Source organism: Rhinopithecus roxellana, chromosome 5 (genome assembly GCF_007565055.1).
Source record: "Rhinopithecus roxellana isolate Shanxi Qingling chromosome 5, ASM756505v1, whole genome shotgun sequence".
In the NCBI taxonomy this organism is placed as follows: Eukaryota; Metazoa; Chordata; class Mammalia; order Primates; family Cercopithecidae; genus Rhinopithecus; species Rhinopithecus roxellana.
The window spans coordinates 12,513,862-12,540,345 of record NC_044553.1 but is presented as its reverse complement, the minus strand read 5'-3'; the positions used below and the strand labels follow the sequence as shown (position 1 = coordinate 12,540,345).

General features: G+C 42.2%; 1 protein-coding gene across 3 annotated transcripts in view; it reads right to left on the bottom strand.

Annotated features, from left to right (window-relative positions):
* Nucleotides 1–25,677, bottom strand: part of PELI2 (pellino E3 ubiquitin protein ligase family member 2) — a 184,431-nt gene extending 158,754 nt beyond the window's left edge. For 2 of the 3 annotated variants that reach the window (XM_030931178.1, XM_030931179.1), the window contains exon 1: nt 25,301–25,677. In XM_030931178.1, the coding sequence (XP_030787038.1) occupies nt 25,301–25,377 (77 nt within the window). In that variant the 5' untranslated portion in view covers nt 25,378–25,677. Of the gene's footprint in view, nt 1–24,714; nt 24,934–25,300 lie in introns of those variants that run through there. The other variant, XM_030931181.1, reaches the window with a different exon arrangement.
* Between the last annotated feature and the right edge of the window lie 807 nt (nt 25,678–26,484).

Sequence of the window (26,484 nt, the reverse complement as noted above, 5' to 3'; positions counted from 1 at the left end):
GAGTTCAATTAGCACCCAGATCCTGGCTTCTAAATATCATCTTCTAATAAAAGGAAATAAGGCTCTGTGAAAAGGTGGTTGATTGCAGGCTGAGACAGGGAACATACAAGGTGAGCCTAAAACATCATATGCTGCCAAAAATCAAGGAAGTGCCCAATGAGGCATGTCAAAAGGACACAGGAGCCAACCTGCTGGAACTCACAATGGCCAAAGCTGGAAGAGTTCGAGCAAAAAAGTAAATAATAATTTACTCCTTTGGATTATAATCATAAAACAAAATAAGTATCTGAAACTCCATTTTGATATAAAAAACTGAATAAATATTTAAATGAAGGAGAAGGGACAGATCTTCCTTATGGAAGAATTCCAATAAACATAAAAGAAATGAAGGAAATACGAAATCACCATTAGGCAAACATTACAGAAATGACTTGCAGGCAAGATCTACTGATGGATGCTAAAATCAGTGGATGAAAGTCTAAGGGAAAACATGAAAATTCATCTCAACGTGTCTCCCCCAAGATATTTATCAATTACAAAGGAATAATACTAACTACAGAGGAGAATTAAGCAGATATCACCTTCACTAAGTGATCAAGGTAAGACATTTCATCATCATTTGTATACAATGTATCCAGCTGTGATACACTAAGAACACATTACTTCCGTGGACTTCTAGACAAAACTGGATAGCCTCAGCCTAACCACAAGAATATACTGACTAACCCAAATTGAGAGGCAGTCTACAAAACAACTGACCAGTGCTCAACAAAAGAGTCATGTTCATGAAAGACTGAGGAACTGTCACAGATTAGAAAGAAGGGAGTAAGGAGACACGACAACTAATGCAATGTGAGATACTGGACTGGATTGTGGAACTGAAAAAAAGGGATTGGGGAAAAACTGGTGAAATTTATAGAAGATCTGTAGTTGCAGTAATAATATTGTACCATTGTTGATTTCCAAGCTCCATAATTTTTCCATAAATATGAAAACTGATACTAGAAGAAGCATGAAGGATATACTGGAACACTCTGCACTAGTTGAACCATTTTTACACAAGATCAAAATGAAAAGCAAACAAAAAACGCTGTAGTTTAAAAAGATCTAAATCTGGTCCTATAATGTTTTAAACTTAAAAAATAGGGCAGTAGTTTTTTTCATCTTTTTTATTTGAAACACGAAGGCTATGTGCTCCTATTTTTATTAAAAATAAGTATTATAAATAGCAATCTTTAGTGCTTAAAAAAAAAAAAAAGTATGCCATAACCTCATCCTCTTCATTTACAATGAAAAGGAACTGAACTGGCCTGGAAGGAAAAAAATCAAACTGAGAATTTTGTAAAGGACAAATATATATGTAATTATGTGTAAATGTGTATGCAAAGAGAAGGGTGTGGAAGATTGATTCATTCATTCCTTGTTTAACACATTTCTACTAAGCCCCCACAATATTCTAGGCCTCTGCCAGGTTCTAGGTTAGGGATACTACTATGATGTCATCCCCACGCATGGAGCTCACCACCACTTCTAAGTATTAAATTCCTAACTCTGACACCTTAGCGACTGTGAGGCATCCAGGGGCGAGTTACTAGGTAAATGGGAGCCTAATGGCTCAGTGGGAGTTTCCTCTCACAAGCCCACCATATTCTCAGATGGTGCAGTGGGTAGGAGCAAGCCTCCACTTAGAGATAATAGCATTCAAGAAGTGGCATGTCTTGATTCCGTCCAACAGACTTCTAAATGAGTAATATATTTGTTGCCTATTTACTTGAAACCTTAAGTTTGTTTTAACTTTAAAGGGTAAGCCAAAATTTTACAGGTGAAGCAGAGATCAGTATCACTATCCAAAGTTATGAGCCCACGGTGACCTCTTATTTCCAAGGGGGACAGGCAGACTCAAATCACAGTAACTTAAGAAATGACTGCTAATACAAGAGCTCTCTAGAGCTGGAAAGATCAGAACTACATTGATGTGGTACCAAATAGCCACAAGCAACACCCTTTGCATTTGTTTAAGCTTATGAAGGCCTTTGTACAACGCTACAAGGAATTTTCCTTGTCATGAAATATTAATAATTCAAATCCAGGAATACGGTCTCATATGGTTTGGCTCAGTGTCCCCACCCAAATCTCACCTTGAACTGTAATAACCCCCACGTGTCAAGGGCTGGGCCAGGTGGAGGTAACTGAATCATGGGGGTGGTTCCCCCCATGCTGTTCTCATGGTAGTAAGTATCATGAGATCTGATGGTTTTATAAGCATCTGGCATTTTCCCTGCTTGCCTCATTCTCTCTCCTGCTGCCCTGTGAAGAGGTACCTTACAATCAGGTGCCACAATTGTTAGTTTCCTGAGGCCTCCCCAACCATCTCGAACTGTGAGTCAATTGAACCTCTTTTCTTTATAAATTGCCCAGTCTCGGGCATTTCTTCATAGCCATGTAAGAAGAGACTACATGGTCTATGAAATAAAGTATCTCCTAAAAACTGTGAGGCAAATTCCACCTCAGAAAAAAACCTAACACGCCAAAGAGGAAAAGATGTTTAGTTGCCTAACTGGCCATTCTTATGCCAGCCAGTCTTGCCCTGCCAGTCCTAACGTCCTTCCTGACAAAAGCCCTGAGGGTACAGAAGAGCACATACAAGATTCTGGTCTGATGACATCTCTTCCTACATTTAATTTTCCCGGACCCATACACACACAGTAAACAGAATAATGCCTGGAAAATGTTAAGCATTTTCATTATGAATCAAACAGAAACTTTGTCTTAAGTTGACTGAAACAAGTTTTACTTTCATCTATGCAAGGGAATCCCAGACTTCCCAGGAAACTGTTCAGTACTATGAATAGCCATCCCTCCCTGATGGTCCAAGCCTTGCCAAAGCCTTTGGGTTCTCACCAAACCAGACAAAACGACTATTTTTATACTCCTGAACTAATGCTCTCCTCAGCTGACAGGACAACTAAACAATACAGTAGTCGGGGAAAAAGGACAGAAATCAATGTTCAGCTGCTATGTCAGCATCCCCATGCCCAGGCCAGCAAACCCGCCAGCTTCATGCATCTTTGTCATTCTCTTGGCCTTCCCTCCTGTACCTCGGGATGAACAGTGATGCTCCCATGATACCAAGTCACCACCCAACTTGCCCATTAGATCCCGTGCGCACTAGTTCTTGCATCGTCAATTTTTCCATCTTGTGGTTAAACCAAAATTTCAAACTGAAAACACTATTAAGTCCTTGGGATAAAGTTAAAAACTAAAACACTTTTAAGTCTTCAATATTCTTCTTCCCTGCCATTATTCCATCAGGAGAAGTTGACAAACATCCTCTTAAAGAGGCATATGATCCTGAGGACTGCATTGCATCTGCATATAACTCTTTAATGTAGGTAGTCTTGACTTAGAAACTTTCAAAAACTTGTTTTCAAAACAGAAGTTGTTTTCAAAGGTTTGATTAAATTTAACGTCCTTTTCTTTTTAGACCTCACTGTGAAGGCAAAATAGAACTTAAGGAGACATTGTTGTATCTACTGTTGCTTTGACTACTTTTGAAGAATTAAATTAATTTGCACCTAACAAGAATATATTCAAATGGCTTTCATTTAAAGTGACCACTGATATGGTTTTAACTCTTTTTAAATGAATAAGTACAATGGGGTAGAAGGAATGTGCTTGTGTTTTGGGAGGAGGAGGCTGTTATTAACTATTCTTTACAAGTCCTGACGACATTAATGAGAGGCATGCATCAGTTCTGTAAAATTACAAACCTTTCAGATGTAAGAGCACTGAACTGAAGCACCCAGCTCTAAATTATACATGTTTGAGGCATGATGCATGATTTAGCTATAATCAACAGAGCTATATTTCCGTTTCATTCAGACATGTGCTAAGACGTTAACAAGGGAGGAAAAAGAGAAGGGGGAAAGAGGAAAGGTCCATTTTCAGAATAAATTAATTATTCATTTCTGATGAAAGCCAGTTTGAACAGTAATGAGCTGCCCTACAAATGACAAACCTCAAATACTAAAATCTCACCTCTTTTTTTTTTTTTTTTTTTTAGTAAAGAAGCTGGTTTGCACCACCCCTTCCAAAGACAGGAGCTGAATTTTACCAACTATAAAGACTGCCGAATTGGGAGTGGTGTGTGACATGATTATTATTGAGGACTTCTCCTGGGTCGGTTTTTCTTTCATCTGTGCTAGTAGAGTCTCTCTGGATAGCAGAATCATATTTTTAGAAAACTATCTTTAAAAAAATAAAGTTTGCAACATAGAAAAACAGAAAAAGGTGTGTGTGGTGGGGGGACAAGCTGAAAACACAGAAGGTAGTAAGAATTTTATTTAAAAGACCTTCAGGTACTTTACAAAAGTAAATCTAAAATTTTTTTAATGAACCAAAATGTAAAATATACCCAAAGAAGAAGAACGAAAAGGAAAGGTAAACAGTAATAAGGAGCAACAAATCGGGGGTAAGAAGTCAGTTCGATAACGAACTGTCACAGTGCAACAAAAACTACAGGGTCCTTTCCTTAGAAAATAAGCAATCTCATAGCAAATATATAAAAATCAATCAATTTTCATAGTTTCATAACTAGTCTAAGACAATTAAATCATGAAACTACTAAGAACAACGAAAACCCACCATTTTTCAATCCCACTGTATTCAGCAGCCCACAGGTCTCTCTCCTCCCCCATCCTCTCCCTCCTCCTCCACCTTCCTTGGCCCATCTGTCTTCCTTTCCTTCCTCCCCTTCTATCTCCACCCCCAGCCAGCACCACACCAAGGAAAGTGATTGGGTAGGCAATGCCCTATCATCTGGGGTGTGCGAGAAGCAAGGCACATTGTCAGAGAATTAAGGATTCTGTGGTTTATCCAGTAAGTCCCCCTCCACCCAGCTGTCCCTGCAATTCTGAAAATCCCTCCAGTCCCGTCGGGCTGGACCAGCTTGAATCACACGTAACCACCATTTTTTCCCATTGCCTTCCCACATGTTCATCAACTTAGCAGGAAAGAAGTAAAAGTCAGGCTGTGAAAAGGCACCTGAGAAAACAGGCAAACCAACAACACAGGAGAAATCATTGTTTCAACCTGAACTCAGCGTTTCCATAATCACACGATTGAGACTTCACACAAGCTGAGTGAATGAATGACAGATACTTCTAGCCTGACAATACGCGAAAACAACGTGCTCACTATACATTTTAGTTATGCCATAAGTCAGTTATAGTCTGAAACAGAATAACTGCTAAGACAGGCTTGCTGGATCAAACCTTTAAAATTTTAATATTCCATTATTATTCACACATCACTGATAGCAGATTTGACTTTTTCTTAAGTGTACTAAGCAGGACATTTTACGAAGTTACTAAAGTCAAAACTATAATATTCCTGTTAAGCAGCTGTCATTTCATAGTCTAATAAAAGGTAGATATTATAGAACATAATTCATGAATACTTTTCAGTCTTTGAAAGAAAGAACCACAGAATCGCCCGTACTTTGATTGAAAAGTTGCAGGGGACCCCCAAGAGAGGAAATGCTCAAATCCTGGAAAATGCCTTTTCTAATTCCACAATCAGACTCTAACTCCAAGTGTATGGAACTTTGTGTCAAAATCTATGTAGAAATGCACTGTATGTTTTGAAATGTGGCACTTTTTGCCAAATACATGTGCAATTTTCAAAGAATATTCCTGAAGTTACTTGTACCTCCTCATGGAAAATGACTAATTTAAACAAAAACAGCCAGTTCTTAGAGAAAGCAATTTTCTGAGCCCTGCAACGCTCTGGTGAGCACCTAACAGACGCAGGCATCAGTGTCAAGCTGGTGCAGGGAGAGCGGGCTGGGGAGAGGTAAGGCATGTGGCCTGGCTGACCCACATCGCGGAGTATCTGAGCACACAAAGCAGCCTCCTCCACGGATACAGAAGCAGCAAAGGCAGCAGCCACAAGACTGCCCAAGGGAAATGTGTACCTGGGAGCTTCCCATAACTTCGTAGGTAAAGAAGTGATGTCAGGCAAGTAACCGCAGCCCAGAGCAAGCGAGCTCATTCCAACCTCAAACTGAAATATCTGACATCAACTAATAGTTCTATGAGAATGATCCAAGCACTACTCTTAAAAGTTTCTGAATTCTCTGCAACGATCAATGTTTTCAACTCCCTAAAGAACATCAGCAATTTAAATAAACTCAGAACAGTTTACCATCTTAAAACCATCAGCCTCAAATGTGATCGCACAATCTTGTTTTTTAAACAACCGATGGTCAAATTAGAGCTCCACACACCAAAAGAGTGGTCTTTTTCATAACTATATTGCTCAATACCCTAGAAGGGGAAAGCATGCACTTTTCTACACTGCTCCTTTCTATATGCATGAGCCTGATCTTCAGCAGAAGAATCGAACTTAAGACATTCAAATCAGCAACATTCTGGAGGTGATAAGGAACCAGGGTCAGAGTACCCTCTAGGGAACCTGGAAAAAAAAGTCTGCTGTTCTGGCAACGGGACAGGTTCCAATGACCCGCTAAGCTCTAGGTAGTGTAGGGTTTCATTCTTTTCCTCCACTTTAATCCAGAGACAGAGCAATGACATGCTATGTGGTCCAAAAACCTCATTTTTTCTCTGTTACCCACTCCAGTGACTGAGAAAGACACCTCTCAAATTTCACGTGAAAAATTCATCTTACTACACATACTCAACAGCCTTTCTCGTCTAAGAAAAAAAAAAAAAAACAGTTACTATGGGCTTGTGTTAATAATGAGACATAAAACCTTCTGAAAGAGGTTACAAATCCCATCTTTAACTCCTAGCTATAAACTTGACACTGTTACCTCTTACGCAGTACAGGTTTCTATTGGGTAGGTGAAAACTCATTTTGTTTCAGTAACACCCAAGCAAACCTGTCCAGTCAACATAAGACTAGACACTAGCCAGGCATAACACTGTCACCTCTAGCTAGAAGGCAAGGAAGTGTGAAGTAGTTTTTCAAGAAGCTGAGGAAACAGACTAATTCTATATTGGTGGGTTTTTCTCCACATGTATCCTAGAAGAAACTGCCAAAGACAAACTGTGAAGGTCTACCTGGAAAGTAATGATCTCAGAGTGCACAATTACAAAGAGAAGAAGTGGAGAAGGGAGAGGAAGAGGAGGGATGGTGGAAGAGAAGGAGAAAAAGAAAGACACATTCAACTTTAGAGTGAGACCCTTGGCAGGAGTCCCATATAAATTCTGTGCTTTATGCACCAATTAAAACCCCTAGCACTCAGTAAGTTACACAAATAAATTACATCAGAGGATGTAATAATTTCCAAGATCAGAGGGCTGAAATAGCCAATTATTATTTTTATTCTTATTTAAACGAAAGGCATCCCTCTAACTAAACAGCTCTGGCGAATGATATATCACATATGACATCTCCAGCTTTGCTTTCCAGTCCCAGTTCTCCTCAGTTGAAACCCTGATTTAATCTGATTTTCAACAGCCCAATGTATTACAAGAAAATGCCAGTTTAAAAGGTTAAAAATATAATCTGACAGCAGTGATGCTTCTAAATTATAGACACTGCAGATGCACCAAGTAAACATGTTTATTTTGTTGCCATGCTATCTAAATCCAGAACCTCTGGGTGTGACCAGAGACACTGTGGACCTCAACATTCCACCACACCCCCTTGAAAATACTCAAAAACTCAAATATGCAGAATCTAAGTGAACCGGTGGAACCCTGGATGACAGAAATACCTTCTGTCCTTTAAAACATCCTTTAAACTTGGTTTTTAAGTTTTAATTTTATCTATAAGAATAAAATGTATAAATGGGATTTTCAGAGAATTCTTTGAAACTTGGTTTTTAAGTTTTAAACATCCTTTAAACTTGGTTTTCAAGTTTTAATTTTATCTATAAGAATAAAATGTATAAATGGGATTTTCAGAGAATTCCACTGGGTTCCAGTTTTCTGCGTCTTTTAAATTTACAGTGTTACGCAATGATTACTAATGTTCAGAAAGATCAAGAAGGCAAGCCTCATCCACCAAAGAAAGATGCAAGCAGATTCCATATGTTATAGTAGAAAAAGCAGAATCACAAACTCTAATTAAAAAAAAAATTCCTCTACAAAGATTTCTGCTTAATTATCAGTTAACCTAAAACTTCCATAGTCCATAAGGGTGCCTCTTCTGAAGCATTCCAGTTAACAGAGGTCTTTACTACATAAAGCCAAGGTTGTCAGCCACTCACTTAAGTTTTCTTAGCAAGCAAAACATACAGCATATTATTCTCTTAGTCTTGATCCTTTTCTTCACCCAGTTACTTTTGGTCCAGAAGAAACAACAGTTCCAGATTTTGGAAAATAGTCTATCAGAAAAATAAAGGCTGTTTTCAATTAAATAATAGTCACCACGTGTAGCTGATACATTTGTAACAGAAAGCCAAAAGATGTCAGCTCTTGAAGAAATCTCACTTTAGAGAGATCTTCAACAATAAATTGCTTCATCAACCACCAACATGCCCTCAAAATCTCTGAGCTACCATCCTTGAGAATTATTTATCAGAGAAAATATCTGCAATTTCTGGATCATTTTTTATTGAGATCATGTACCCATTACACACCAGAAAGAAAATCTACAAGGCAAAAAACAATCGGCCAGATACTCACCATAAGACAGTCCCTTATTATAATCCAATCAAAACTAAATGAACAAATTCATTAAGCCACTTCACAAAGCCACAATTCACAAATCATTTGGACTGCGGCTTACTCCCAAGGTGTGTGCACACACTGGGCAGCAGACCTCACCCTTCTACTCGCTGGCCCCTCACGCAGCAGCACACAGGCTCACGGAACCAGATTTGTGTCTGTGTATCTTTCACACTTACACTACAGCTCTGGGGTTGCAGAGACACCACTAAGACCCAGAACTTTAATTCAGAATAATTTATGCCACCACACTGCTCTCCATTGTACACGTAATTTTAAAAAATATTACATTTCCCTTTTTATGTGTTACAAATCCTATCAGTAGTTGAATTTTAGAAATTTCATTATCCATTATGGTCCCTATAAAAACTAGATTAGAAATGGAGAAAGGAGATGAATATTCATTTGAGAATTCTATGAATGGAGGGCGGGTTGGGAAATTGGATTGGGGGATGGTGTAATAAAAGAAAAACAGAAAAAAGATGGCTTATATTTTCCTGCTATACTCAACTCTCTCTAGCAAAAAGAAATAGTTTACTGACAAGATTACTGGTTCCTCATAATGATTTTTTTAAAAAAGAAAGACAAAAAGGAAGAAAAAAATAAACTGAAGTTGGCTTTCATGGTATCACTCCAGCAGTCTTGCTTCAAATACAACAAGCTGCACTCAACATAGGAGCAGGGTGGAGGAAAAAAAGTCAACAAACAGCAAGTATTTTTGTAGGGACATGAAAAAAGAATACATCAAAATTGGCTGAACAGCAAATATCACATATAGATTTACAAGCACAAAGTTCTCTAAGAATCAAAGGAAAGGAGTTGAAAAGTAAAAGATTCAGAGATACACAAATACAAGCACACAAATGCAAAAGCCAGATGTGATAACTATCAGAAAAAAATAATAGAATATTTATCTGTGACTTTAGAGTGAAAAGAAACCAGAGCAACTAACGTTGAGTAAAAATAAAGCTTTATCACTGTCAAAACATGTTTCGGTTTGTTGATTTTTCTGGGGAGACTTTAATACTACACACTAAGAAAGATCATTTCAAGCAAAAAGCTGAAATTACTGTCAACTTCAGGCCACATCTCTGTACTCATAACTGTAACCCCTTCTCTTTCTTTAAGAAAGAGAACTTTAAAATTTAAACTTTAAAATTTATCACCATCTCACTTGAGAAACACAGTCAATTGTCAATGAGTACTTATAATAGTTATGTGTTGAATAATTTTATAATCTACCTTACCTCGGAAGACACAAACAGGAGAATGCTTTTAGGAAACTAAAGAAATATAAATAAACTAAGTAGCTATTTTAAACTAAACAATACATTCTTACAAACTACATCAGGGTACAGAAAAAAGGAGGAAGAAGATATCCTTATGAGAATGTTTATATTTCCAATCCATTCTGACCCTCCACGTACTGCCAAGTACACCAGGTACTTGACAGATGACAGTTGAATGAGCCCCACACCCTGCCCTGTCGTGGCGCTTGAAGGAGGGGACATTTACAAGGCACAGAAAGGTCACTAGAAATCCTTGCTCCTGACTGGAGGGAAAAGGGGGAGGATTCAGGAAGGGCATCATGCTGGAAATGACACCTGGGCTAAATCCTATCCGTTTAGCAGGTTGTAGCAGGTAGAGGGAGTTGCATGTGCCAAAGCACAAAAGATGAAGAAAAAGAAAAAAGTCATATGAACATGTAATGGGGGTGGGGGAAAGGCCCCAAGGGCAGAAAATTGGATCCCAAGCTTGCCTGGGCAGGACGTGTAAAAGGTAGTGTCCTTTCCTCTAAGTACCTAATAGACTTATTTTCAGAAGCCATGCCCTGGGCATACATTCGGTCTTTCAGAGATCTTCCAAAGATCTCAGAGGACAGAACACTGTTTCTCCTCCTCCCATATATCCTGTTAAAACATACAGAGACTTTAGAAATCACATGGCAATTCCTGATGCTGCCCCCTCAACCCGCCCAAAAAAAGCAGACTGGTATTCACTTATTAACATATACCTCACTCTGATAAAGAAAAAATATATTTGGCTTATTTTAAATGATTTTTAGCATAAATCAAATTCTCTAAAAATGAAAGTCAGTTGGCTAACGCTTTAAAAAGAAGCACATACACTATGTTCAAAATGAGGTGTATGAAAATACATATGTATATGGACAATAATTAGAAGTGAATATGAAAAAATGAAAATAATATTAGCATTATGGATTAAAGGAAAATGAGTATTTTTCCAAAATTTGGAAAAATTTTTCTTCCAAAATTTTCATTAACATACCATTTAGTATACTGCCTTTTAAATTAATACAATATTACCTAAATATAAATGGCCTGCCTTAAGAAAATAATCCCATTTACAAATTTTTTAGTGAAGAAAGCTAAAAGATTTGTTTAATGATTAGTGTTCACATCTAAAAGTTGTAGGAATCAATGAGAGAGAATTTAAAACTGGCTTAACCTAGGGAAAACTGGGGTGAATTAATTCCACAAGCAAAATCGAAGAGGGCGTGATTTATGGTAACCAACATAGTGAGTGTTCAAGTAGATAAAAAGACCCAATTAGATCAGAGAAACAGTCACTTAAACTGAGCTGAAAGGGCTACAGAAAGCCCTTCTCCTGAGGGAGCTGAGCTCTATTGTCTGGATTTGATCTGAATGGAGGTAACAGGAAAAACAGGGGCAGGCACCCTCTGACCCTTTCCGTGGGCCTGGGAGGGAAGAACAGAACAGGAACATAAGCAGGCCAAGCAATCCAGCAGCGGGGAGGGGGTGGCTCCAGCAGGGCTGTCCGCCTACACAGCTGTCCACCCCACAACAGGAGTCCCACGGGGAAGTCTCCAGCATTTCCACTGTCATCATTACAACTTCGGACCTTAATGTAAAACATTAAGTTACATCCTCCTGATCTCTATCAGAAGTTATTACGGACAATGATACAGCCTTTGGGCAGTGCCTCCAGTCTTGTAAAGTCCTGATACAAGCATAAGATGTATACATAGGCTTTGAGAAGTGGAATACACTTGAGCTTTAGAATCTCAGACCTGGATTCAAATTCCTGAACTTCAAAATCCTTTACTGACTGTGCAGAGTCACACAAGTCACTGAGTGTCTGGACATCAGCATTTCCTCACTTGTTCAATGGGATGGCATCGCCTCCTCTAGGGCTGCTGTAAAGGAGCACATGGCATGTGGCAGGAGCCTGGGCCCCTTTATAAGCCTCTCACACTGGGCAAGAGACTGGCAGTTCAATTTACTAATTTATAATTAGTAAATTGCACAGGAGAAAGGAAAATTCAGTGAGGGGGAAATCCCTCTACTCAGACCTCCGCACTACCTGCAAAGAGAGAAGCAACTCTCTCCTGAACTCGGCACAATTAAAGAGCAGTTTCATTTCATTTTTTTGAGACAGGGTTTCACTGTGTCACCCAGGCTGGAATGCAGTGGTTTTTATACAACACCAAGTCTGTACGCTTTGTTATCCCAGACAAGATTTCCAAGTAATAAACCCAAAACATAAGCTTTGACTAAAGGGGGTAAGGAGTGGGAAAAAGAGGAAACAAATTACTAAGGTGATGAAGATTTGGGCCTTTTCCATCTGTGCTATCTTTTAATATTCAAAACAGTAGTGCACAGGCAGGCAACTATGATAAGACAATAATTCAACTGAAGGGCATTCTGGTACGTGTAAACTACTCAGGTTTCACCCTTGTGTCGCTTATTACATTAGCAGAACCTGCTGATTGAATTACTTCCCTGCAGTGCTTCCAAGTCTCTAGTTTTTCCCATATAACATCTAATACTGCTTATGAAGATGCTGTATTTGTCCTTTGGTATTTTACTAACTGATATCTCAAGATGCCTGCCTGCTCAGAATGTTCTTCAGAAACTCTGGGTCATATGTACCTCACCACCTATGTAACCAAAAAGGCTTAACTGCTCTCACAGGAAGGTTCAAACTATACAGTGTAAAGCTATGCCAGCTCTCAGAAGGGTCTAAATCAACTGAGTTTCATCAAAGCCTTAGAGCTGGCATCTGGTCTAAGCTAACACAATAAGCAAATAAAAGGCACTTTTCCTGGACTGCTGTTGGACTCTGCTTTTTGGATTAGCTAAACCAAGTGCCACTGCTGGAACAAGTTATACCAAGTACTGTTAGTGAGGAGATAGGAACTATATGGTCTTTTCCCTTAATCAATACTAACAGGAAGATCAAAAGACAAGTAAGGAAAAATCAACACAACAGTGACATTAGTCCCAGGCAAAGACAGACCTTTATTAGAGAGGGAAAGTACTTGAAGCCCCTTTTCCAAACTATGAACAAAATACAAATTCTAGCCTAAATTACCAACCACAGCAACAAAAGCAAGAAGAAAGATTTCAAGGGTACATGCCATAGCTAATAAGGTTAGACAGCTTTTCTGGAAGGAGAAAGAAAATGGATCATCTTGAAAACTAGAGAAATGAACTTACTATTATGGATGATAAAGGCAGCTTTTCCTGCCTTTACCCAATATTCAATTCATATTGATGCATCAATTCAATATGAAATATAATTATATATATTATAATATATTCAGGTAAATAGGGCAGATATGAGGATTCGTTTTTATTTCCTCAAAAACATATATTTCATTTTCTGAAAACATACTGGGAGCACAATACTTACATGGGCAAAGCACGTATGTGGGCAACTTCCCAAAAAAGTTAATAAAAGTTGTAAACCCAAGAAAAAAAAATTCACCTTACTGGTAACTTCTTTGAATGAGTGAAGTTTTACACCATGTTTAATAAGAATACCCAGTATGGCAAGGGTTTGGTTAAAAAACAAAATAAAAACATACAAAACTGCTTTGGCACACATACTTAAAGGCAGGACTGAACAACCTGGAGTCAGAAAGGCCTAGGTTCGAATTAGCACTCTGTCACATGTGGCCCTGCACAGGTTTCTCAAGCATCATGACTCAGTTTCATGCATAAAATGATGAGTGATGGTACCCACCTCCCTTGGTGAACACTTAAAGAGGCCACACAAGGAACAGCACTTTACAAAGGACCCAGCTAAGAATCAGCCCTCAATAAAGGACAGATACCATCAGGGTTCAGGAGCCACCCCTCTGGGCACTTCCCCCAAGGAGCAGGAAGAACCAACCCACTACGCAGCAAGAGTCTAGCCAGAATTTCCTCATCTCCACAGGAAAAGAAAAAAAGACTCAGATCTCGATGCTTCCTCTTTAAGGATAATTTTTAAGTGCAGGTTCTGGCCAGGGACCTCCACTTCAATTCAAAAGGAGCAACCTGAAGAAATGGCAGAGGTCGAGATGGGAACACGACCAGGCCAAGCAAGACAGCCCCTCAGCAATCCAAGGCCACCACCTGCAGCAAATACTGCAAGGCCAGAAATCTGCTCTGCTCTTTTCTCCAGCAATGGGATCAATTACACCCTCAGAGCCTCAGAGGGGCTCGTCTGGGGGCAAAATGCCAGTCTCACCTGCTCCACACTATTGCTGCCACAGCTCAGCAAGAGACAGCCAAGACCCCAAGGCAGAGGGACAAGCCCACCACTGCTTGAAACAACAGCCTGGAGGAAAAGCAGCCCATTTTGCCTCCTGAGGGCAATCCCTTAGCTGGTGGGCACACTCTGCATCCTCCAATGCAGGAAAGAGCACGGGGCTATGGGTCCTTCTCCTCCCTTCTTGGTGGACAAAGCACTCAGGACCTCATCCCTTGGGCCTCCAGGGAAAGCAAGGCTCTGGAGGACAGTTGTCTGAATGGTTAACAGGAAAGAGTTCTTAGATCACTAACTGCTTGGCCAGTGGAGTTTAACCCCAAAACATTCACTGGTTCCAGCACAAGTTTCAAAATCAAATCACTGAGTGCCCAAATGACTAAACGGATCATGTCACCCCATCTCACTGTCACCATCGCACAGAAGGGGGCTATACCCATTGTGAGCAACTGTTCTTTGGCAGGGGAAGTGAGACAAAGGTAGGAGGGAAACTAACTACAAAAGGGAAAACAAGCCTATTTGGAGATTTCAAGCAAGACCGGGTCTTAAGGATTAGTTCACTAACCTACTCAGAAGGCTGACACTGCCTGCTACGTAGAGTCTGGAATAAAGCCCTTATTAGCAGGGCTTCCCCCTCTCAGAGGCCACAGACTTTATTGGGCCCAGGTCCTTCCTTTCAAGTCTCTCTCATCACGAAGGCCCTCTCACCCCTTCAATACCAAAGGCGCTGGATATCTCCCAGCCTCTCAGTCCCTCAACCTCTCGATGTGCCTTCAGGCACTCTGCTTTCCCCTTTCGAACCCTTAGCTAACTCACTCTTTCTACTTCTGCTGACATGGAATTCCTTCCCTCCCCACAAAAATCTGCCCCCCCACCAAAACAAATTTTGTCCCCTGCTGTACATGAAACCCTGTACTCCTTGACAGCACCTTGCCAGGTTTGCTTAAAGAGCTTCCTTCTTGATGGACTATAAGCTCCATGAAGGCAGGGACTACTCTGAGATTACCTATTATAACCCTAGCCCAAGTATTTCAATACCCCGACAATACCCCAACCTGACTTTCCAACTTCACCTCCCTCACCAAGTACTTCAGCCTCCAGCCAAACCCCTCAAGGTTCCAAAATCGCCATGCATTTATTACTACTGCTCTATAAAAACCCAGGTCACCTCTCAAGGCTCTGCTAAAGGCCACCTGCCCCAGGAAATCTTTCCCAATCTCCCAGCAATACACATGCCTCTCACCTTCACACTGGTGGAAATAATCAAGCATGAGAGCCATAAGGACCTACCTTCTAACCAGATTCCCATTTATTAGGGAGTGAGCCTTGGACAAGTCACTAAGCTGGAGCCTCACTGCCCAGATAACAAATCTGAACTCCTGGAAAGGATAATGTAAACCACCTAATGGAACCTGGCATATAGTATGCCCACAGCTCTCACCCACCACCCCTCTACATCCTAATTAATGATTTGTTGCTAAGTCATCTGTCTTGCCCTTAGACTATATACCCCTGTGGGGACATTTCCTTATGGAGCACCCCAGTCCTCTGAAGCGAAATTAGCCTTGTAAAATAGCAACAACAACAGCATCACCTAACATAAACTGAGTGATCAGTGTTTAGTGTGTATGCTGAGATAGTGCTTAATTCCTAGTATGTACAGGGAATCCCATTTTTTTTCTTCAACTTAAGGTTCAGGAGTCCATGTGAAGGATCTGTGAATCTCATTTTTAATATACCCATGCAGAACACACATGCAATAAAATATATACATACGTGCATGCATCTCAAAATTCTTATTATAATTTTAAGCTTTAAAAATGACAAAATTATGAAAGCTACAAACTTAACATCATTTGGAAGTTCAATTATTTAAATTTCTTTTACACTCAGTTGATCAATTTTGAATGCAAAAGTTTTTATTTTACATTTTTCATTCCCTCTCATTAGAAATGAAAAATGCTAAAATTCCCCAGATTTTGGGGAAATTTTGGAAGTTATGTTCACTTTAGCTACTAAAGGAATGTTTTCATTTTCTTTCTATGGCGAAGTGTTCAATCTGGAGGCAGTAACCAGTGGATGCTAGGCCTGTAGCTCTCCCCACCCTGAGTGCTATGCAGGTGGCTGGCAGCAGTGGCTGCTGTCTAAACTGCATCAGACAAGAGCGATCTTCTGCCTTGGCTTGCTTCTCACCAACACAGAACTGTTCTCCATGGTGTGGAGGAGACATAAAGTACTTCAGGAACTGTACTACCTTCTTACTGCCAACAGTCACAGACAGGTACAACCAATATAAATGAGCTCTTCATCCTGTCCTCTAACCACCGGAATGCAGCGTTAACATTCTTCTGGTCCTTCCGCCAACCTGTACCTGCAGGATGCTTCTGTAGATTACCTCACCTACTCCAATCTCTTAGTTCTGTTATTTCATGTCAGGTGACCTTTAAAAGCTTGAAAATCTGTGTCATGCATTAGCTCTCCTGGGTGAAAGCTGCTTATGTTCCAGTCTATCAGAAGCATAGTTCTCAGTAAGCTAGGCTATTCTTCCTTCAACTGTCGTGCTCTCAACAAATTTCAGGAGATAATACTGGAGATTAACAAATGCAAAAAGACTGGGAGATGACTTATAAATTATAAAGTCACTCTAAAAATGCTTTTGTTAGCTAAGATTTTCAAACCGTACAGTACTTAATGTTTGGAACAACTCGTCCAAAAGGCTGAAATTGTGCTCACTAGAATGATCAATAACCCGAGGAGGCAAAAAACAACTCAACAAAAACTGAATGAATTTATTTCATATCAGTCTTGTCAGGTTGCATTTTGAGTTATATCCAGAGCATGTGATGGAAGTACCCGAACCATAATGTAATCTCATGTACTCCATCAAGGATCTAGTCCGCACAATCTTCTGGGATCTAGTTTGAAAGCACACTCCTTTGTGTTTACAATCCTTCCGCAGGAAGGGCCTTTCCCCAACACAATCAATCAATCAATCAATCAATCATCAGTCCAGAAAAGCCTAATTGCTCCCCCATCACCAGTTCCGATTATAATTAGTGTTCTATAATCATGGAGCAGGAAGCACAAGATGGGAAAGGAGGGGGCCACCGAGGTCCTCCCAAGTACTTGGTAATCATGATCAGCCGTTTTATATCAATAGCCTAGAAGCCAAACACACAACTGCTCGCTCTAGTTAAATTCTGTTAAACCAGTACTAATAAGAATGGAAGTACAAAGCTTGAAATAATGATTTCTTATCCTAAAAACAGATTCTGCATGAGCAGAAAAGCAGGGATAAGCAGAGTTAAGTGTTTTGAGAGTGAGAAGCATTATGTGGATGGCTAGAAAGAAAACCTCAATCGAGAATGACTCTCAATAGCCTTAAACCTGCTGCTGAAAATGCCCCCTGATGCATATTTATTAGGTCTGTCATCCAAGAGGCTTGTATGCCACAGTATTTCCAGCCATCATTAACAGGCATTAATGACCACAGCCTTTCAACGCCACTGTGGCGCACTGCAATGCAGCTCTGAGCAGCTGGTGGAATCAGAACAGATGGCCGGCTTCCCTTCAAGGCAGGACTTTCTGCAGGTGACAACATGACTCCTAGGTGACTGACAAAAAGAAAAACAAACGAAAGCTGAAACTAGAATATCTGATGTCAGTAAAGCACATGTTTAGTTTCTCAGGGAAACTGTGACTTGGGCCCTAAAGGTTGGTAGGATTGTTTACAAAACTGCAGTTGTGCTACAGAAGCAAAATGTTCCTTCCAAGTCCAGAAACATTCACTGAGCCCTGGCCACATCTCCATGTGGGGTGGTAAACTAGGGTGTGTCACAGAAATCCATTTCTCCAAGAGGCTCAGCGAGTACCTAACATGCACCAAAAAGGTAAGCCCAGCACTCCAAGCGGGGTGGAAGTCGGGGTTCCTACCCTCAAGGAGCAATACGCTCTAGTGGAATTCAATGGCCACTCTGGGCACATGGCAAGCAGCACCGAGGGCAGAACCACGTTTTTGTCCAGGGATGCTTAACTATCTGCCCTTGTATTTGTCTACACTTCTATTTTCCCTTCAGTACATTGCTTATATACTTTGCCTCTTAACAACGGAATGCTTGGAATCTTCTGATTGTAAGAGCAGAACCCACTCAAGGTGGCTTAAACAGAAAAAAAAGTAAATAACTGAAAGAAGTGGGGACTCTCAAAGGACACAGGATTATTTTCTCAGAAAAGCTTTTCCTGATTATTCTGCCCGAAAGGATCCCCCGCTACCTTATCCCTAGCATTTTACCCTGCCAATTCACCCACCCCTGCCCACCCAATCACTCTCTTCCTCCTTATCCTGCTTTAGTTTCCTCCCAGCAGTCTCTGAAGTTCCCTTTTTTATCTACTCATTTGCTTGCTCACCTCTCCCAATAAAAGGTAAGCTCCAAGCAGGCAGGAAGGGAAGCTGTCCGTCTTGTTCGCTGGTGTAGCCCAGGGCTGGGAGCAGTACTGGTCCTCAGTCAATATATTGAGTCACTCAATGAATGGTCAATCACACGAAACTAGGTCTCAGGAGGTACCCAAACCATGAACTAGAAGCAAGACGGCTGCCCTCTAGCTCACACTCCATTCTCTCTTTGCTTTGTTGGGCTGCAGCCTCAGTTTCTCCTTCCAACTCCACTGTGCCTTCCAACTCCACTGTGCCTTCTAACTCCATTCTGCAAAGAGCAGAGGGCTTTCTTCACTCTCAACTCATACTGGAAAACTCTGCGACAGTCTCCTGTGCCCTCAGGGTAAAGTCCAAATCCCTTCGAATATCTTATAGGCCCTTCATGATCTCCCCCCCATCATCATCCCTCACATTATTTCATTCAATCATTCTTCTCTAGCCATAAAGAGAGGAATGACAGGAGAAAAACCACAGTTTAGTCTGTTCCTCAAAGTAGCCGCATGTGCTCATCTCCAGGTTGCAGAACATTCCAAATCTTCTTCAGAAAGCACTCTTTCCCTCTTATCCCCAACCTGGTCATCCCCATCTCATTCTGGCACATGGCTAGGGGACTCGCTAACACATCCACCATCCCAGCCTTCTGGTCTCCCAGCTAGGCTGTCAGCTCTGCAGCAGCAGGGACCATGACTGTCTTGTTCACCTGCACATCCCTTAGTGCAATCCACAGCATCTGACAAGTGGCAGATGCTCAAATATTTGGGGAATACATCAATGAACCACGTATCAGTAATGGTTATCCACAAAGAGGCTGGGACAAAAATAAGAGAGCAGTTCACCAGGAAAAGGAATGTGTCTGCCTTGTCCTAACTGTATTCCTCATGCCTGGAAGAGTCCACAGCCAATAAATATTTGCTGAATGAATACATTCCCGGATTGCCTGATATAACTCCACCCCCTTTTCTCCCACTTGAGAAAACACATCAGAATGCAAGAGGGTGAAAAATGGCATTATTAACAGGACATCTCCAAATCATTTGAAAGATCCACATTTTATTACTTGTCATAAATTACTGGCCACATACCCTCAAGACTCATCAAATATGAGGTAGTTGAGACAGTGGTTGAGAACAGCTGATTTAGACAAAACTAAGAAATACGAAGCACTTTCTGCTCTTATTATTTTATTTTCCAGAAGATAAAGTGACAATAAGCTCAGTAAGAACTAATAAAGAATTATTCTAACCTTTACTTTTCTTTTTATAAAATAGATTTCTGCACACCCCAGGAGAAACGTTTAATTAAATCAAAAGACATTATAAATTACTTTTCAGTTATTTTTCTCCCATACCAATGAGGTCTATCAAGTTGATGTTGTCTCCATTCAAAAGCCAACCTACAACCCCATATACATACTTTCAGGAAGGCCACACTGCAAGCCCTGCACAGCAGAAATAAAACCAGTGCTCCAATGTGACAATACTCGTCTCCCTCAAATATAGCAAGGGCTATTTTGTTTGTTTTGGTCCTTTGTGCATAAATATTTTATCTTTTCGATAAAATGTTTGGTAAAATTACTGAACCTGAATCAAGCCTATTTTACTTTCCTTTATATACAGTATCCCCAAATATTGATCGCAGGATGAAACACAACCAGAAATGAAAAGCCCTAATGAAGGTTTCAGTCTTGGTGTGTTAAAGAGAGAAACAAATAAATCTGAGAATGCCAGACCAGAAACCACACAGCAACACAGACAGCCACATATTCCAAACAAGGCTAAAGTTAGTAAAGGAAAATATAGCAACTCAAAGCCAGTAACACCATAACCCTTAATAGCCTACAGAATTAGACACTCCATCCACACAAACAGGTCTGAGCTCTTCAGATCACCCCACATGCTGAGTGACAGCAAAGATTTTGTTTTATAAATTTTTTTTAAGTTCAAAGACCTTTTAGTCTATAAAAGATACTAATGTTTGATGTCTTTGGGCCCAAATTAGAGTGGAGGATAAGAAAAGGAAAAGTGTTAGGGTATATTTGAAGGTTTCTCATTGCCACCAAAGGGTGGAGTAGTCAAGGCAAAGTGTTGAGGTTACAGCAACAAAAAAGCATATAGAAATTGGGACCTGCTTTAAAAAAAAAAAAGACCATAAACTCTACAAGCTACTATAATCCTCTTTGTCTTATCTGACAGAACACTGCATCATCCAAAGGAAATGAGGCAGGTATCTACCTCCTTTTGTGGAGCTTAATCAATTTCTACCAAAATACTTCATTTTCCAGTCATATTTATACATTTTCATTTGTAGAGGTTCTTACCCTCTTTTTGTGCCAAGAATCCCTTTGGCAGTTTGATGACATGTACTGAGCCCTTCTCAGACTATGTTTTTAAACATATAAAATAAAATACAAAGGATTACGATTGGTATCAGTTATGCTTCATTCTCAAAAGTCTTAAATTGTAATACATATGTGCACTTCTGTAATAATGCATTAAATAACAAAACCTAGCAGCAAATCTTTTTGTTGCCTACACTCATAAGTGAATGAAAATGCTAAACTGCAGTTTATCATGAAAATAAAGACATATTTTTCCCCCATCTAAGTTCAAGAACTTCCCAAACTCCATCTGTGGACCCTAGATTAAGAACCCTTGGTTGAGAGAGCCAATAAAAATACATTTTGTGAAGCAACAAAAGAAAAAAAAAAAAAGGCTTGCAAAACGCATTATCCATTCAACTGTGAGGTGAGAAGAACTAAGAGAGTAAGCAATATTTTTCCAAAAACCATCATGGGCCATTAGCAAGAGAGCCACATGCTTCAAATTGAATCCAGAAAGGATGCTTTGAAGAACTGGCAGCGCTGCTGGAATCTGTCTTAAAGTGGGGAAAGGGTAGAGTGGGGTACTACAGCCACCTAGCTCAGCCCAGATCAACTATGAACTTGAACCTCTCTCGTTCTGGGAGCCTCAGTTTCCTCATGAATAAAATACAAGGGCTAAACATATACCATGACCATTAGGCTTCCTTCCAGTCCTAATTTTTTTTATTATACTTTAAGTATAAAAATTATACTAATTTTTTTTTATTATACTTTAAGTGGGGTCCTTCCTCAAGGGGACCTGGCTTTCCCATCATTCAAGGGGTTCCAGGTCTGTAAACTGGCTTAAGTCTGGAAATTGATTGAGGGGCTGTGATTCTCTCTTTTTATAATTCAAATTAGTATTTTGTCCATTCAACCTAGAAGTTTTCTGCTTACATTAGGTATTTCTCCTAATGCTGTCCAGTCCTAAATTTTTAGCATGAGATCATCTCATCTTTACGCTGGTTATTTCCTTCTATTTACCTAAACTTCAAAACATCACTGTCTTTCTTAAACTTGGAACATAAAGTTTTACCCAATTTAAATGCTCTCATGGGTAATCTAACATCAGTGAGTCAAATAGATGTATATCATTACAACTTTTTTAAACATTGTGTTTTTAAGCACATCTCCTTCATAAAAAACAACCACAGCATTGGTCTTTTCTGCTATTAAAACAACTGTCAGGGAACTTAGAATATGTAATTAAATATTTTCCACATTTGCGCCAATGAACAGAATTACTGAGCACAGACCAGGAAGGGCTCTTGAAGGCGACCTAATCCAATCATACTTTGCAAATGGATAAAGAAACAGAGAGGAGGAAGAACTAAACCAAAGTCACAGAGCCAGTCAGCAAGAGAGCAGGGCTTATCCAGGTCACCCACGTGTAAATGCATGTTCTTCCCACTATATCAAACTGCCTCTCAAATCCTGATCCACTTCCCTAACCTTAAAACATTAGTAAGTTTAAAATTATAGCAAAAAGCCCTGCTGGTTAGACCACTCATTTTTCTCTACTTTCAGTTAAGCAGTGGACACAACAGAGAGTCGCGGCTATGATACAATAACTGGCTGGAATCATGAAATAATTAAATTCCACTAATCTGCCCAGAAAGTGATGAGCTCACTAAAATCCTAGCTATGTGGAACCTCTTAATAATATTGTGTAACACATGAAAAGATACAGAAGTATTTGTATATGGATATAGACATCTATCAGCTCTTCATTCTGCTCTCCAGGATTTCCTAGTAATGTTCTACTATGACATTCAAAAGTGAGCAAAAAGGACAGTCATATAACCATTAAAAAACAAAAAAGCACTGAATTTGACAAGCAAAGCTTCTATCAATATCAAATATTAGCCATTTTTAGATCTCAGGAATCATCTCATTATTCAGAAAATCTACTTGAAATTTTGTTTTCCAATATTTATGTCCCAGAGGACATAAAGATAATATCATAAAGATTGTAATTCTATGTGAATGTTATTGTTGTTTTAAGATGAAGTACACTGTCTGAAACCCTAAGGGTGGAATATGAATAAGGTTCTCTTTAAAAATCTACCTACCTAGTCACTCTTTCACCGGCACTCTTCAATGTGTTCAACAATGGTAAACAGTCAGAAACCTACTCTCAAAAAAAGAAAAACACCACAATTCAAGTATTCAAAAACCAGACTAGCACCCTCTATTCATATTTCACCTCCTGAGAGAGAACTTCCCTGACCTTCCAGTCGAAGAAAGCAATACCCACCTAAGCAGTCACTCTCCAAGTTTATCAGCTTCTCTTCAGAACTTGGTTACACCTGAAATGGCACTTATTACTCATCTATTTGAATGTTTCTTTCTGTTTATGCCTGTCACTCCACACTAAAATGAAAGTTCCCTGTTCTCACTGCATCAGCAATGCCGAAACAGCATAGGCACAGAGTAGGTATACAAATGACGATTGAGTGTCTCGCCCACTAAGGGCCAACTATGTCATAGCTTGGTCTCCTGGAAAAGCATTAGCAAAGGGCAGAGCATATGCAACTGCAACGTTATATCCACAGGCTCCTGTGCAGTAAGACTATGTATGATACTAGGACAATTCCGAAGCCTTTCCGTGGCTTCGGAATGCCCTGCACTTCCAGCTATGAACACAAAACCTCTTCAGGCCCACTCGCTGCTTTTCTGAAACATCTCAACAACGATTTCCTCAAAAGGAAATAATGAAAATAATGTCCTGGCATACGTTAATCTTCCGCATCAAATTCCCAGTGTTAAACATACTTTGAAGCCAGCCACACAAAACCAAACTCCACAAAATTAGGTTGGGCTGAAGTTACATAAGACAGACTAAACTGTGGTTTTTCTCCTGTCATTCCTCCCGCCTTCCTGTGAACCCTGATATTTGTCTTTGAAGTGCAATTAAGATGCAGGTGAGAAAAACACTTACCTGCAAACAGCTTCAAAATAGGTAATGAGATTTCCAATACTACCCCCACTTAATGCACTAGTAACAAAGTCAGGAAGACCGGGAAGCTTTGAGTTGTGCGGTGTCTGGAAGCTTCCCTTTAAAAACTCCTCTTAAATTATTTTTAAGTCAGCACTTACTTCAAGGTACTCAAGTATCAAAACACGTTTTCCAAAGTTCCCTGAGTCTTCCCACAGCCATGACTCCTCATATGTGTGCTAAGCCTACCTATCAGCGCCAAGGATGTTCTGAATACAGGTCTTTCAACGCAGAAGGACAAAAGCCCGGTTCCCAGGAGCGACACATCCAAAGGAAAAAATAATCCTTTCTTCAACACTAAACCCAAGTTGTTCCTTCTTCCCAGTTTCCTGCACTTCCCCCCTCCCCCTTCCCTTTCACTGCCCACTATATCCAGCTATAATCCCGCGAAGCCTCTCTCCTGGCTTATTAAGAGTAAACAATAGAAATGTCACAAGGAAACTCAGGAAGTAGATGAAGTCTCTAATTGCTGCCGTTTAACGATTGTACATAATTACTATCTACAAAATGCGGCTTTCACCAGCAGAGAGGGAGCCGAGGCGGCGAGGCTGGCGAGCTCCCCGCCGCCGGGAGGACACTGGCGAGGCCGGCACCAGGGGGATGCGGCCCGCGCCCCGGTGCCAGGCCCCGAGCAGCCGCATCCTGCCCCTCCCCACCAGGGCATTCCAAGCAAGGAGAAGCGGAGGACCGGCCGGCCCGGGTCACACACCGTTCACTGCCCTCGGGCTGCGGCGGCCCGCGGCGTTCATCGGAACAATTTCTAAAGCGCAGCCGGAGATCCCACACCCCGCGGCGGCCCGAGCTCACGGCGCCGCGCTTGGAGTTCGGGGGCGCGGGAACCACGGTCCGCCGGGGAGGTGGGAAGACGGGACTCCGGGCCGGCCGGCCTCTCAGCTTCGGGAAGCGACCCCGCGAAGTGCCCGCGACGGCGGCGCCTCACCCCGAGTTCCTGCCCGCCCTCCCCGGCCGGACGCGGCGCGCGGGAAGTGGAGCCCCTGCCCCCGCCCTCACGATACGGCCGCGGACCCGGTGCCCGGCGCTGCCCCTGCGGGGTCGCCCGAGTCCCGGCCGCCACTTCCTCCACCGCGTCTTCGCAGGGACAGCGCAGCCCGGCGCCCGCCGCAGCGCCTGGAGCGCGCGCCCATGGGGGGCGTCCCGGCCCTGCGAGCCTCTCCTGCCGCCCCGAGCGCCTCGGCAGTCCCCAGAGAGCGCCGAGCCACCCCGCCTGCCCCACTCGAGGATGCGGACGCTCCCCGCCCGCGCCGCTGCCCGGGACCAGGGACCCCAGGACTCACCCGAGAACCACCAGCTCCCCGTATTTCACTGGCTCCTTATTGGGGGCGCAGTGCTCCTCCTGGCCAGGGGAAAACATGGAGCCCCGCTCGGCCGCCGACGCCGCCGCCGCCGCCTCCGCCGCGATCCCCGCCGAGTCCGCGCCGCCGCTACAATCCCATCCCGAGAACGGGGTGAGCGCGCCGGGGAAGGGCACGGCGGCGAAGGGGGCGCGGGGCGGCCAGTCCCGCTGCTGCTCCGTCGTGGCTGCGCGGCTGCTCCGCCTGACTCCCCGGAGCTCCGCGCGCCGCGGCCGCCCCGAGTCAGAGCCGGCAACAAATGGGACCGGGCAGTAGGAGGACCTGCCCGCGCCGAGCGCCGCCGCCGAAACCCCGCGGGAGGGAAGAGAGGGAGGAGGGAGCGGGCGCACAAGAGGCGGGGGCCGCGCGGGGGAGGCGGGGGCCGGCGCGCGGGCAGGTGGGAACCGCCCCGCCCCACGCGGAGCCAGCCGCCCGCCCCCGGCCCGCGGGGTGCCCCCTCCCCCGGCGCGTGGGGCCGCCTGCGCCCACTCCCCGCCCCCCTCGGCCCGGCGGAGGCTCAGCCCCTGTGTTATGTAAACATAGAGTAAAAGGGAAAGGAAGTTCTTAAAGGAGCAGTTCTATTTTTTTTCCTCACTTCCTTCCCCAAACTTAAAGCGCGGGGTTCTCAGCCCTCGCCGCCTGGTTCTTTAGCCGCGAAGGCCCGCGGGAGATGCTGGAAGCGAGCGGCCGCGGATCCCAAGCCTACGTTTTCCTGACTGGAGTTCGATGGGATTAACTTCCTCTCCGAGTAGAAGAGCGCTCTCTCGGTGTCACTGTGTCCCGGCTTACATCTGGAGGTGTCTCACACACCCACTTGGGTGCCTCCCCTTCCAAAACCAAGCAGAAAGGCGTCTAGAAAATTAGAAGGTTTTGCCAGTTGGTGCTGGAGTAGAGGACGTTTCGAAGGCGCTTGGAGCACCCCCACCGTTGTACTGGATGTAGCTACCCCGGCTTGTCGTCAACAGAACTCCAACTGGCTTTGGGGGGTGACGGAGGGTTGGGGGAAGAGTTGTTTTTTAATCCATACTTTATCCACTTTTCCCATGCCTTCTTTCCATCCCCTAATACATATAAGAAGAAATAACCTGGGTGGATTTTTTAGTGAATGTAAATGTTCCTTTATGACC